The sequence below is a fragment of the Salvia hispanica genome, chromosome 3 (genome assembly GCF_023119035.1).
Source record: "Salvia hispanica cultivar TCC Black 2014 chromosome 3, UniMelb_Shisp_WGS_1.0, whole genome shotgun sequence".
Classification (NCBI taxonomy): domain Eukaryota; kingdom Viridiplantae; phylum Streptophyta; class Magnoliopsida; order Lamiales; family Lamiaceae; genus Salvia; species Salvia hispanica.
The window spans coordinates 25,392,613-25,407,441 of record NC_062967.1 but is presented as its reverse complement, the minus strand read 5'-3'; the positions used below and the strand labels follow the sequence as shown (position 1 = coordinate 25,407,441).

General features: G+C 37.4%; 1 protein-coding gene and 1 pseudogene across 1 annotated transcript; both read right to left on the bottom strand.

Annotated features, from left to right (window-relative positions):
* Positions 1 to 1,585: 1,585 nt before the first annotated feature.
* LOC125212422 lies at positions 1,586 to 5,238 on the bottom strand (annotated as a pseudogene).
* A 6,277-nt stretch (positions 5,239 to 11,515) lies between these two features.
* LOC125212737 (protein ASPARTIC PROTEASE IN GUARD CELL 1-like) lies at positions 11,516 to 14,600 on the bottom strand. The gene is made up of 2 exons (XM_048112978.1): positions 13,986 to 14,600; positions 11,516 to 12,432 (listed from the first exon to the last, which is right to left on the bottom strand). The coding sequence occupies exons 1-2, from the start codon at positions 14,580 to 14,582 to the stop codon at positions 11,653 to 11,655; spliced, it is 1,377 nt and encodes a 458-aa protein (XP_047968935.1). The 5' UTR covers positions 14,583 to 14,600; the 3' UTR covers positions 11,516 to 11,652.
* Positions 14,601 to 14,829: the final 229 nt, after the last annotated feature.

The following is a 14,829-nucleotide window of genomic DNA, read 5'->3' as shown; positions in this document are numbered from 1 at the left end:
ACTGACATATCTTCTTAAATTATTAATTCAATCAACATATCACCTGTAGATATGTGATAAATTTTTCTTCACCAGTAAGCTAGTATGTATATGAACATAGTACGATATAAATTGTGAATTTAGTAAATATTTGAGGGTAAAGTCAACTATACACGCCACCAATATTTTCAAGATGGTTCAATAATTGTCCTTTTACTTTTGGCTAACCAACATTTTAGAATTTCACATCTTTCGATACATCTCAATCAAATTGAACTATTTCCTTTTTGTTGTATATTTTGGAAGAATATGGTCTGTTGTTCATATTACTAGTATAAAATAGGGAGTACATTATTTTACTTAGAGGGAACATGTTTAAAAGTTCATGAACTTTGCCAAAATATCATTTTAGGTTCGTAAATTTTGAAAATATCATTTTAGGTCCATCAACTACGGATTAATATTATTTGAGGTATTTTGAATTTTTTTGGACGAAAATGCCCTTAAGACCTTCAAAGGTCAATTTAGACAATTCTTTCGCCAATCATCTTGCGTCGGAGACATAGAATCCAACAATTTTTAACGGAAAATTTTTATATTTAAATTCAATTTAGATATTAATTGATCTCCATTTAGAAATTCATCTCCGAATGACAATCCAAATTAATAGCTATCTAATTTCAAAATAAATAAACTAAATATAATTCACACATCACCTATAGTAAGTTATTAGAATGCAGTTTAGATTGAAAAAATAAAATAAAGTATCAAGTCCAATTTAACTATCATTAAATAATTAGTCACCCAATAATTGAAAAACTAACACATATTTTTCACGGCAAATTTTAATTATATTTAAATTCAGTTTGGATGGTAACTGAATTAAACAGTAGTAGTAAAAAAAATTGTTGAACTCTAGGTCTTTAACGCAAGATGAGTAGCGAAAGAATTGTCCAAATTGCCCTTTGAATGCCTTAAGGGCATTTTCATCCGGAAAAAGTTCAAGATACCTAAAATGATATTAACTTGTAGATCACGGACTTAAAATGATATTTTCAAAGTTCACGGACCTAAAGTGATACTTTGTCAAAGTTCGTGGACCTAAAAAGATGTTCCCTCTTTTACTTATTACGGTGGAGTTTGTACAATTCTTTCCCTACCTTCATCGGAGAACTACATTGCTCTTTTGCATAGTTATGTGATTATGTCACAATTTGTGAATATTTAATCATTCTTTTTCAACACCATTGTTATTATACAGTATGTACTTACTAGCACTTTAAAGTAAATGGATAAAAAAGAGTTTTTAAAAATTTAAATCTTATTATTAATTTTACAGTGGAGCGTGACCTAAATACTTTTTTAAAATTAAAGAAATGTAAATCTTGTTTTATACATATTGAAGCGTGACTCAATAATTTAATGCAGTGAGTAAATAATATTTAATTTCAAATATACTAAAATGATAAAATAAGATGTTTATAGTGTGCTACTTATGAAATGGCCAGACATTATTAGTACTACTATCAAACTTAACATTAGGGGTAAGTTGAAGCAGTAGAGCATATTAAAAGGTTGATAATTGCATGAGCATTAATTTGAATTGGAATAAATGCATACAATTACTACCTTTTGATTTTGAAGGACACAAATTTAATCGAAATTAAATAGTTAGCGCTACTAGCATTTATTTGGGCTGAAACCAACAACTTTATTAACAAGGTCATAACTGACACGTGTCCCCTGCTGCTGCACGTTGCCGATGATCGACACCTTCCCGCTCGTCGCCGCGAACGCAAAGCAGTACTTCCCGCCGCCGTCCACCGGAATCAGGAAATTGCTCGGCCGCAGCGCCACCTTCTTCCCCCCCTCGAACCGCAGCGCCACCGTCGGCACCCTCGCCCTCGCCATCCCCGACAGATCGTAGCACGTGTCGAAAAGCGAGAACCCTCCCGCCGCCGGCAGCCCCCGCGCCATTCCGGCGAACGCGTCCCGCACGGCGCCATACACCTCCGACCGCAGCCGCGTCACCGCCGTGCCGGAGTCGATGATCACCCCGCCGCGGCCGATCCTGAGGAGGCTCGAGAGAAATTCACTGCGCGGCCGCCGACGTCGATTCCGACTAGGGCGATGTAGCGGTAGGTTTTGATTCGGGGATTGGCGAGTAGTGGGGCGAGTACGGAATCAGCGGGGCGGGGGGAGTTGAAGTCGAGAGTAGACGAGGAGGCAGGGTCGCGGTTTACTAAACAGTAGGAAAACGACGTCGCTTTGATTTGGGAAGTTAGGGAGAGGGGCCCACCCCCGAGCCCTAATAAACCAGCGGCTCCGGCGAATAAGCCCTCGTTGTGGTGGCCGCAGCCGATTGCAACATTTGGGACGGAGGCAGAGGAGGTAAACGAGACGGTTTCAGTGGCAAAATTGCCGACGGTGTAGGAGCCGTCGCCGTAGGAGACCTGTGTTCAAATAAAGAAAATATGTGTAATTAATATTTACGATTTCTCTAGTAAAATATGTGTAATTAAATTAATTTATTAATACTAAGGGCATCCACAATGGGACGCCCTACGCACCGCCACGTCAGCATTTTATCCTCCTCCTATTCCACCTGCAGTGAGGCGGACTATAGCCCGCCCTAAGCGACGCCCTAAGCATTTTTCTATTATTTGAATATTTAAATACTTCAAAATTTGGAAAACTAACTTCATTTCATTAAAATTCAAACATTACAATACGAAATTAAAAAAACTACAATTTCTCAACGGCGGCGGTTGCGGTTCCAAACTACTTCAATCATCTCGGTCATGAGCTGAGTATGGTCTTGTTGGTTGCGCATTGAGGCCTGTCGCTGTAGAACCGCACCGAAGCCAGTCGGTAATCCTCGAGTGACCGGCGAGGTCGCCGTGCTGGAGCTAGATCCGGCTTCATCATCCACCCAATTGGTGACATGGCCACGTTCTTGTTCGACTATCATGTTATGCATGATGATACACGCATACATGACGTCGGCGATGACGTCCTTGTACCAGAAACGCGCCGGACCTTTCACGATTGCCCACCGCGATTGGAGCACCCCAAAAGCCCGCTCCACATCCTTCCACGCGGACTTCTGCTTTGCGCAAACAAGACTCTCCTCTCACCAATTGGGCGGTTGATCGTCTTCAAAAAAACAAGCCACCTAGGGTATATGCCATCGGCCAAGTAGTACCCCATATGATGTGTGCGGCCGTTGGCAGTGAACTGAATGGCCGGACCGCGACCCTGCACGCGATCGGCGAATAGGGTGGACGAGTTGAGGACGTTGATGTCGTTATTCGACCCAGCTACACCAAAGTAGGCATGCCGGATCCAGAGCGGTGGTCAGCGACGGCTTCTAGGATCATCGTCGGGTGGCTGCCCTTGTATCCGCTAGTAAATTGGCCTCTCCAGGCCGTCGGGCGCTTCTTCCACTCGCCAATGCATACAATCGATGCTCCCTAGCATCCCAGGGAAGCCGTGCACCGTCTCGTGCATCCACATCAGGCTCTGGCAATCGTCAACAGTCGGGCGTCGCAAATATGTGTCGCCAAAAGCCTCCACAACTAACTTACAAAAAGTCTTGAGACATTCGCGGCCAGTTGTATTCCCGACGTGAAGGTACTCGTCGAAACAGATCCATTTGTTGTGCCGTAGGCCAACTCGGCGGATCACAACCGTGCACTTCTGCAACGGCGTAAGTCCGGGTCTGCCAATCCCGTCTTTCCGATACTTGGAAGTACTCATCACGGGCCTCCAACGTGTGCACAATGCGGAGAAAAAGATCTCGGCTCATTCTAAAACGGCGGTGAAAAACATTCGGGCCCCACCTTGGATTCTCCGCAAAATAATCTGCAAACAGACGTTCGTGCGCTACGTCGTGCTCGCGGGGGACAAACGTCCGCCGTCGTATTAGGCGAGGGACCCGCGCCTCCACCTCCGTCGCCGCCTCCGCCTGCTCCCGCTGCATTTGTGCCAAGCATTCCACCTTGGCTTCATTAACGGCATCGAACAAGGCTCGAGTCAAGGCCCGTCTGCAGCCATACGATGTACTCAAATCGTAGTCGTCGGAATTCATTTTTGAGTCGATGAGAGAGAATAATTGAAGAGAAATTGAAGAGATGTGAAATTGGAGTGTGTGAAATGGTAGTGAATAGTAGAGTTTAAATAAGAAAATTTTTTTGAAAAAATTCAAAAAAAAAATAGAAACGCGTGCCCATCGTCCGCGTCGTCCACAGTGGCGGACGATGCGACGGACGATGGGTATCCTCCACGCATCGTCCGCGGACGATCTATCGGGCGCGGACGATGGTTAACCCATCGTCCGTGATGCTGCAGTGGCGGACGATGCGACGGACAATGCATCATCCGTCGCGTCGTCCGCCCCATTGCGGATGCCCTAATAGCTACTCCATAGATCCATGAAATATTGTCAAGTTTTATCATTTTAGTTCGTCCGTGAAAAGTTGTTCACTTTGAATTTTTACTATTTTAGTAATGAATCATACTTTCCACTAAATCTTATACTCACATTCTATTATCTACTCCCTCCGTCCCATTAAATATGCAACATTTGCTTTTCGGCACAGGATTTTATGTAGTGTTGTTTTGTGAGTTAATGAAAAGAGAATAAAGTAAGACAGAAGAAAAAGTAGATAGTATTGTTTTCATTTTTAGGAACGTTTCATTTTTAATGAGATAGACCAAAAAAGAAACGTTTCATTTCTAATGGGACACAAGGAGTAATATATAGAATGTGGGACACACATTCCAGTAACTTTTTCAACTAATTTTTATTCACATTTCTTAAAATTCGTGCCGAGTTAAATTTGGACAATATTTCATGAACGGGAGATTTTTTTTTTAAATAAATGAATTTAAATTTAAAAACTGTGCAACTAAAGACTTGAATAAATTTAAAGTAATATGTGTAATTAAATTAATTTATTTATATAGGTAAATAAATTTAAATTTAATGATTTAATTTTTTATTTATTTATTTGTTATTAGTCTTTTATTTTTCACATTTTATTTTCTACCAACCTGGTAGAGGCAGGCGGAGGTGTCGAGGGCGGAGCACTGGGGGGCGGTAGGTGGAGGAGGCGGAGGGGTTGAAGATGGGATCGGCATTGGAGGACCATGTAGAAGTTTTTCACGGGGCGGCCGACGCCGAGGAGGGCAAAGTACTCGCCGCTGCCGAGGCGGATGCCGGAGGTGACAGGGGACTGGATCTCCTGCGGGGAGAGGTCGGATGCGGAGGTGGCGGAGGAGGAGGGAGTGGACGCGGGCGAGGCGGGAGAGGGTGAGGGCGGTGTAGTTGGCGGTGGGGGGATGGAGGGTTAGGGAGAGAGAGGGGGAGTGTGGTTGGTGGTGTGTGGTGGGAGAGGAGAGGAGTTGAGGAGGTTACGTTGGTGGAGGTCGAGGAGCTCAAATTGATGGTCGGAGGAGGAGGTGGAGATGAGAATGAGAGAGAAGAGGATGGAGGAGATGAGGGAGAAGCCATGTTTTTTTTTTTAAGGATGTAAGGTGGGGAGGGAGTTGGATTTATAGAGGTGGAGTAAATGTGGTAGCTGGTCAGTGGTACTAACATAATACAATTGGAACATTAATTTGGATTTAGTTTTTGGTTTTTAACTGTTGGGGTTCAGCAACGCAAAATTAATTGAGGCATCCTGTATATATTGCTTGCAACTTTACATATTTGTCCGATATAGAAAATGGTAGCTATGTCATGTTTCGACTAGACATGATACCATTATAATAGTAATCATAGTTTCAATTAATTAATTTACATATATTGGGTCTTTGGTAGATTAAGATAATTTTGAGTTATCTTATTGTAGTGTTTGGTACAATAAGTCACAAGCAAGGACTAGAATTATGATTGCCAAAATTATCCTCATTCATTTAAGTTAATTACTAAACTAGCATAGTATTTTTGATGTGTTGTTGGATGGTTATATTTCAAAGTATTTTTATTTTTTAATTTCTGATATGTTATGTAATTTACCAATATTATCATGCAATTAAATTTTTAATTTTTTAAAAGGTACTACTCCTCTCCTATATAATAAATTACGATAGGTAAATTTATAAATTATTTTGTATCTACTAAAATTATACTATTGGTAGTTACCAAAATAACAAGAAACTTATAAAATTGTGAACTAAGAATAGAATACGAATTATGATGATTTCTGAAAAAATAGAGAATAATAATGAATTAAAATATTTTTCTTTAAAAAATCTCATTTAATAAGCCCAAATACATAACTCATTTAGCCCAAAATCTCAAAATACTGGTACTAAATCTCAATAAATGAATATTGAACAAAATCTCATTCTTTCTTCCCGTTATGTATCTTCTTCCCCAAACTTCTGTACTGAATAAATCTCCATATCTCCTCTTTCTTTGCTTCAAATTGATTCACTGGTTTTCTGTATTTCCCTCTCCTTCTTTGTTCTCTAATTTTTAGTTTTTTTCAATGTCGTGGAGACGATGCCGAGGGTTGGGTAATGGCATATTCCGGCGGTATTCATGGACGGACCCGACCCCACCTGGGTCTGTCATTGTTTATCACGCTCCTCATCATTTTCCTCATCCTCTCTAGCCCACTTAGAGAGGATGGGAGAATTGATTCATTTTTTTCCTTCGCCATTGTTAATCTCAGGTAGTAAGTTTGGGGAGGAAATAATCTCACGCGACCATTATTTCTCTCCTGTCGTCGGGAGAGATGTAATCGCCGGAAGGTTTTGAGTCGTCGGAAGAATTTGAGTTGCCAGAAGAAATGGAGGGAGGCAGATTGAGAGAATTTAGAAGTACTCTATATAGCTATTGTTTTTTTTTTTTTTTATAAATAAAATTAACTCCTATACGAAGGAGGAAATTACGAATAAACTCCTAATAAAGGAGGAAATTATAACTGATGTCAAGAGGACTTGAATACATTGATGTCTAAGCTCCTTGCCGCTAGGACAAAGGCTCTGGACACTCTCTATAGCTATTGTTGTGAAGAAGAGCTGTGTTCTTTTTAGTTTTTGGTTTAGGGTTAGACATTTTGATGGGTACAATTGTATTTTGTTAAATTAACTAGGCTTCCAAGATAAATAACATAGGATTTTGGGTAGTTGCAAATATGATTAAAACATAGGATTTTGGTTGGGCTTTATGCGGGCCGGATACAAAACACGGGCTACTATGTTTGGTAACATAACTACCAAACACACAAATAAACCCAGATTACTCTCTTATCTAGGTGAAACATAGCTACCAAACGCAGCCTAAACTTACATCTCTACATCAGGCTAAGGTCGGGTAGACCTGCCCAAGGTTCACCGTATCGACGGTTAAAACCGAAACCGTAACCAACCGAAACCATGAGAATTTACCCGAACCGAAACCGTCGATTTTTAAATCGTAGTTCGGTTCAGGTTAAAAAATTATCGAACTGAAACTGTGTCGGAACCGAAACCGAAACCGGTGGTTTTGGAACCGGAACCGCGAAACACCCTCGCGGTTCGGTAATTTCCAAAACCAGAACCGGCGGTTCCGACCATAACTGCCTGTTCCGAAACCGTGGGCACCTCTAAGATCGGATATATATGCATGTGAAATCACGTGACGTGAGTTTGGATATATACACGATTTAGAATTTGAATAATCATAGTATTATCTTTTAGACTTTTACCCTCTAAAGAAAAAAAGAAAAGGTTATGAAGGTTCACTTTGACGTTGTTGAAATGCTCGGCGCATCATCTTTGGATAATATACAAAAGTTGTTAAACATATGTCATATGCATTCACGACAAGATAAATTTGTCATTCTTCACTTTATTGGGAATTTGTGATCCATTTTTCACATTCGTTTCAATATATATCGTGTTTCACTGATTTATTTAACTGCATGATTTTAATTGAGTATATATATATATGTGGAGTATATGAAAAAACAAAACAAAGTTGTTTGCATTAATATTTTTCAATAATTTTAATTGGTTTGCTATAGAAGAAGCATATAAGCAGTAGTTTACCTGTGATGAATTTAGATGCATTTTTAACTCTGATTTCAGATGAAAACTTAGATGGAGTAAAGAACTTGAGAGTTGTTATCTTGTTCAGATCTAGGAATTCTTGAGTAGATTATTGAGAATATTATTTACCATGCTTTTGTAGAAATATAAGTTTAACAAGATTTAAGTGATAAATACTATGTGCTTAACTAATTTTAGTTTGATAATTATGTGAGTGTGTTACTCGAAGAGTGAAAATTAATCTTTGCCTTTGATAGTTGGAAATTTGGAATTAATTAAAGAAATTCATTTTTCTTGATTGACTGACCAAAGCATTGATGAGTCCAATTTTTAATCATATCTAAATTCTCCGACTATATAGTTCTTTCAGAAGAATTGTTTATTTTCCTCTTAAAATCTCTTCCAAAATCATAACAAAATAGTGCATTTTCTAAAATTAATTATATTCATTCATATTAAGAGTTAAAACTAAATAAACAGTCATTTCAACTTACTTACCCATGCGGCCATGCCCTTATAAACATTAATTGTGACCAGTTTTTTAACTCAATGTTATTGATTAGCATGTCACAAATAGGGATCCACTTAAGTAATGTTCTATATTTCCCTAGTTTGTTGAATTGTTTCTTTTGGACACGAGATATAAGAAAGTGATATTTATATGACGTAAATAAAGGACGAGAGAAAATGAAATTTTATTACCAAAAAAGAAAACAAATCTAACTACTTTGTGACGACTTGAAAATGAATACTACAATTCAACTACTTTCAAACCAAGAAAATAATGCATAAGATTACTAATAGAAGAATGATGGAGCATTAATTTGGGCCTTTGTTAGAATGCTAGCTCAATTATTAATATTGCAAAGGGCTATGGCCCTAGAAAAGTAGAATGTCCACCACGAATATTATTTAATTCTATTTGTTGCTTTTGTATTACTAGAAGAAATATGAAAACCATAAATTCTGAGGTTGTATTTAACTACACTGATTTAGTGATTTAGATGATAAATTTGGAGCGATTAATCGTGTTGTTTCGTAGAGTTCATTATGTGATGGACATAAAATTTATAGCCATTCGCGAATAATTTAATGGTAGAGTAACTGCTTTTTGAGAAAATATTCCTTACTCTAGACATACCTTTGTTTGTTCAATTAATAATTTTTTGACATGTGTAATAGATAATCATATATAATATGGAAACCATTTACACTTATATGGAATTTTTTCTCAATGTTTTTGGCCTTTATTTCGTTTATTTGAAAGTTTTGATGCATACAAATTTCGATACATATAAAATTTAAATTCAAATTAATTAATATTAATGCTACCAAAGTTTGCATAATTTAAATCGTATATCAGTCTATTAATTTAAAAATTTTTACAACAAAGTTTAAATAATTCTACCTTTATTAGCATATTTGTTAATTAGTTTCGATTTTTAATATTTTTAATAGTAAATAAAAAATTAAAGAAATTTTAAAAATAGAAAATAAAACATTAAAGGTGGAAGAAAACTTTAATTTTATATGCATCGAAAAATAAAATTTATATACATCAAAATTTTCAGAAAAGCTGAGGAAAATTTGGCGTATACTTTGACAATCTAAACAAATAATGGGTATACCATAAATTATATTGCACGCAATAAATTAACTAGAGCCTATAAATCTAGCTCTCCCACCTATATAGTTTTAATAATTGAAAATATGCTTCCCAACTGTATCAATTAATGTAGCCGTTGTTATTATACAAATCACTAATACTAGTGTAAAAGCTCTTGAAAAAGCAATGACTTACTTACGTGGTCCTCTGACCTATCGTATTGCATCAATGTATGCAATAAATTAACAAAAAAAAAAACGAAATTACACAAACTAAAAGGACTGTGCTAAAATGAACAATTAATTCCTGGAAAAATTGTTGGTTAGGATAATTGTTAAAGTAATATCTATAGATCGTTGGAACCACTATATAGTCTTCGCACCTTAGCATGATTTTTGTTTAAAAAACAAAATCATTGGTCTAATTGTGACATAATGGCATTTACAATAAACCCTCATTTCAAGTCACAATTCGTTTCTCTTCTGTCACGTTAACAATTTTTATTTCAACCAAATCACTTGCAATAAGACAGTCACATTTTAAGCCTCATTTCCGACCACAATTTATTTCACCAATTTTATTATTTTAAACTTTTATTTTTAATTTTTGAATTCTATAACAAATAAAATAGATTAATTTATCAATATAATTTAAATGACACTACTTGATAAAATTTCCTACATTAAACTTCAATTGTTACACACTATATATAGATGGAAGAATGAAAGTAGGGGTGTCAAAATGGATATCGGGAATTGGATATCCAATATCCAAACCTGAAATATCGGGTAATTGGATACCCGATATCCAATTTTTCGGGTTTCGGGATCGGGTTCGGGTATAGAAATATTGGATTATCGGGTATCGGGTAACCCAATACCCGAACGGGTATATCCAAATTACCCGAATTACCCGATTTTTTATATTTTATTTTATAAATTTAATATAAATGTATTTATTCTATTATTTAAAAATTAAATAATTAAATGTACCCAAAATCCTTCACTCTTAAGTCATATTTTGGGTTAATGTATGAATTGAGATGTTTATTATGGATGAATAAGGGGTGTTATAACATATGAATTTTTTTTTTCTAAAAATTTGGAGTAGTTTTTTTCTCTTAAATTTGAACTACTTTAAGTTTGTATCAAATTCAAACGACAAGTTTGTATTTTCAAAGTTTGTAGCTTATTTTCTTAAAAAAATAATAAAATAAACTAAAAATCAAAAATCGGGATTGGACACCCGATTTTTCGGGACTGGATACCCGAGTCGGGTATCCGAGTATCCAAAATCATTTTCGGATCAGGTATCAGATATTAAATATTGGGAAATTCGGGATTGGGTACCCGAAATTTTCGGATCGGGTATCCGTGGATACCCGGTTTGACAGGCCTAAATAAAGGTATTTAAGATAGAATAATATATATGAAAAAAAAACTAAACAATTCTATTTCAACCGCAGTTTGAGGCTGAAAAATGCTACAATAAGACCAGAAATCAGCCGTGGAACCGTCTGGGCCGCCACAGCTGCCGCTGATTTTCTAGCGGCTTACAAAGCGGCAGCATTTTGCCGCCTTATTGAGGATGGCCTAACCATGTCTACCTTTAAGTATCGGCTCAAACTAAGGTGTCGGGATTCTTGGACAACTAATACATGTATAAAATAAGGCATATCGACTTTTTTTAATAAAATGTAATACTCCCTCCATCTCACAAAAGATGTCACACTTGTGGGATAGATAACCCAGGATTATAGGAGCTAGGTTTTATTTTGTGTGTTAAATGGAGAGAAAATATAATTTTTATATTAATGTTAGAGTGAACTTTTTCCAAAAATGTTGAGACAAACTAAAACGGAAAGTGTGACATCTATTATGGGACGGATGAAGTAATAGTACCAATAATAATTTCACTAAGTGATTAGCCCTTTACAAAACGGTAACAAATACAAATGCTATCATAATAAAATCAGAGAAACAACAATGACTAGTGCAGTTTTAGCTAAAAATTACTACTAAGATCTAACATTTGTTAGGGCTAAAAGCAATAAAATTATTTGCAAGATCATAAGTAACACGCATCCCCTGCTGCTGCACATTCCCAATTATCGACAGCCTCCCCGACCCCGCCAACGCCAGGCAGAACTTCCCCCCGCCGTCCACCGGAATCACGGTGTTCCTCGCCGGCAGCGCCACCGTCTTCCCCCCTCCAAACTCGAACGCCACCGTCGGCATCCTCGCCTCCTTCAGCGACGACAAGTCGTAGCACGTGTCGAACAGCGAATAACCCCCGGCCGCCGGAAGCCCCTTCGTCTTGTTCCGGAACGCGTCCCGCACCAGCCCGTACACCTCCCTCCGCAGCCGCGTCACCGTCGTGCCCGAGTCCACGATCACGCCGCCGCTCCCGTCGCTCCCCATCTCCAGCAGGGACGCCGGGAAGTTCACCGCCTCGCCGCCGACGCGGATCCCGGTCATCCCCACGTAGCGGTAGACGTTCGTGGAGGGGTTGTGGAGCAGCGGCGCCACCACGGAGTCGGCCGGGCGGGTTGAGTTGAAGTCTAGGGTGGATGACGAGTTCGAGTCGCGGTCGACCAAGCAGTACGAGAACGACGTCGCTTTGATCTGAGAGGGGAGTGATAAGTTGCCGCCGCCGAGGCCCATAATGCCCGCGGCGCCGGAAAATAGGCCGATGTTTCCGTGGCCGCAGCCGATGGCCACGTTGTCAACGGAGCCGGAGGTGCCGAATGAGATGGTTTCAGTGGCGAAGTCTCCGGTGGTGATGGATCCGTCTCCGTATAAAAGCTGAATGGTCAAATTCTAGTCGATTTCATAATTATAAAACGATACTTATATCATAACTTTAACGATTGTATCAACTAGAACATTGACTTAGATTTGGAAGAAAATTAGAAGCCAAATAACTTTATCCTAATCTTTTTTTTTTAAATACTTAAATTAATGGCTTTTGTGAGTGATATACAAATTTTACAAGGAGTGAACTACATAAATGATCCATGATCTTTCACTTTCGCACATAAATAGTACATGATCTTTATTTTATATCGCTTTTAATACCTATAAATCGCATTTTTGGGTACCTGATGTAATTTTCTTTCCAAAATGCCCTCTAAACAAATACATTTTCTCATTTATGTCATAAAGGATATTTTAGATATACATAAAATTAGTACCAAAAGTGATATTGTAATATCTTCTCTCATTCTCCTCACTCTTTATACTATTATTATTAATCAATATTAATATTATTATTTTGATGTTATAAATTAATAATTAATTTATTTTTAATATCATTCAAATATAGTTAATTATAATTATAGTTATAATTATATTTAATTATTATAAAAATATTATTATTATAATACTAAAAACGAGTACTGGTAATTAATAAATAATTATAGTATAATTATATAAATTATGAAGCATATAATATTATGTAATAATAATTGTGAATTGTATTCATAATGATATAAAGAGTTGAATATTTGTAGTTAGGTGTTTTAATCTTAAAATAAGTATAAAGTAATTTAATAAAAAAATATTCAATTGATTTAATTATTTTAAATAATTAATTTAATAAGATATTTTATTCGTGATTTATATTATGAATCAATTGATGTATGCATAAAAGACTAAAAGAAAAGAAGAAAAGAAGAAAAAGAAGAAAAAGAATAAAAAGAAGAAAAAAGAAAAAAGAAAGAAGAAGAAATATAAACTAAGTAGAAAAAAGGAGAGAAGAAAGAAAGATGAAATACTAAAAAAAAGAAGAAAATGAAAGGAGAAAGAATGAAGAAGAAACTAGAAAAGAAATAAGAATGGAAGAAAAAATAATCACATATTTTGTACTATTTAATTGAAATTTTAAAAAATATCCTCTATAACAAAAAAATCACATGTTTAGTATCTGAGGTTATTTTTGTCACAAGGTACCAAAAACGATATAAAATAAAGACCATGTACCATTTTTGTGCGAAAGTGAAAGATAAGGTACATCTATGTAGTTCACTCTTTTACATAATATGAATTTTGGTTTCCATGTTATACATAATTTCCTCCAAATAAAAGTAAATGGAAATTGAGAAAATATCAAAGTTGAGTATTTTATTAAATTAAAATCGTGGGATTAACTAGAATTTGATCAAACTTGCTAGTTTTTCTAGCAATTTGTCTTTTAATAAAAGTATAAAACGTTGCTCTAAAGATCACCAGAACACAACAATCAAGATCGAGATAATTTTAGATTTCACAATTTAATATATTCCATATTCAAACTTCAAGAATCGATTAGAATTTATAAAATTTTATGATTTAAATAACTATTGAAACGGCATGTAAACCTGGTAAAGACATCCTCCGGCGAGGCACGTGGAGGCGCGAAGGGAGACGCACTGCGGCGAGAGGCAAGTGAGATCCTTATAAGTGGAAGAAGCGCGCGGGTTGAAAACCGGGTCGGATTGCGGGTAGCAAAAGAGGCAGGGTCTGCATTGGAGCCAGGTGATGTCGCTGCCGGTGTCGATGGTCATGTAGAGGTGGGCGGCGGGGCGCCCAATTCCGACGCGGGCGAAGTACTCGCCGCTGTTTTGGCTGAGTCCGGACGTGACGGGGGACTCAAGGCGGGCGAGGAGGGACTGGTGGTGGGCTTGGTCGCGGGCGAGGCGGGAGAGCGTGAGGGCGGAGTAGTTGGTGGTGGTGGCGGCGGAAGGGAGAGAGGAGCGAGGGATTAGAGGGAATGAGAGAGAGTTGGAGGAAGGCGGCGGCGGCTGGTGATTGGTGGTGGGTGCGGAATTTGGAGAGGTGATTTGCCGAGTTTGTTCTAGGGAAGCAGAGACGTCGAGAATTTCAAAGTGTTTGTGTGGAGATGATGAAGAGCAATTGATGGAGAGGAGAGACAAGATTAGGCATGTGAATGTGATGCATGATTTAACAAGGCCCATTGTCTTTATTTATTTTTCCTTTGGATTTTATTTTTGCAGAATCTGGTTTATTTATACGTGCCTCGTGCATATAAGAATATTGAAAAGTAGCCATTTAGTTCAGCTAAAATTGTTTTAATAATTAATGTCTATATATGCTATTATACCCCTAATGAAAATTGTACATTTGTACTAACAATTTAAGTGGTACTAGTACTTAAATTTTTTTGTACACTCGTTGACCTGCATTTGAAAATTGAATTAATTT

Bases quoted from the DNA above. Each gene is read 5' to 3' on its own strand.
- LOC125212737 (XM_048112978.1), bottom strand. From the start codon at position 14,582: ATGGGCCTTGTTAAATCATGCATCACATTCACATGCCTAATCTTGTCT. The intron at 12,433-13,985 runs GTTTACATGCCG...TTGACCATTCAG, and splicing joins CCGGAGGATGTCTTTACCAG to CTTTTATACGGAGACGGATC.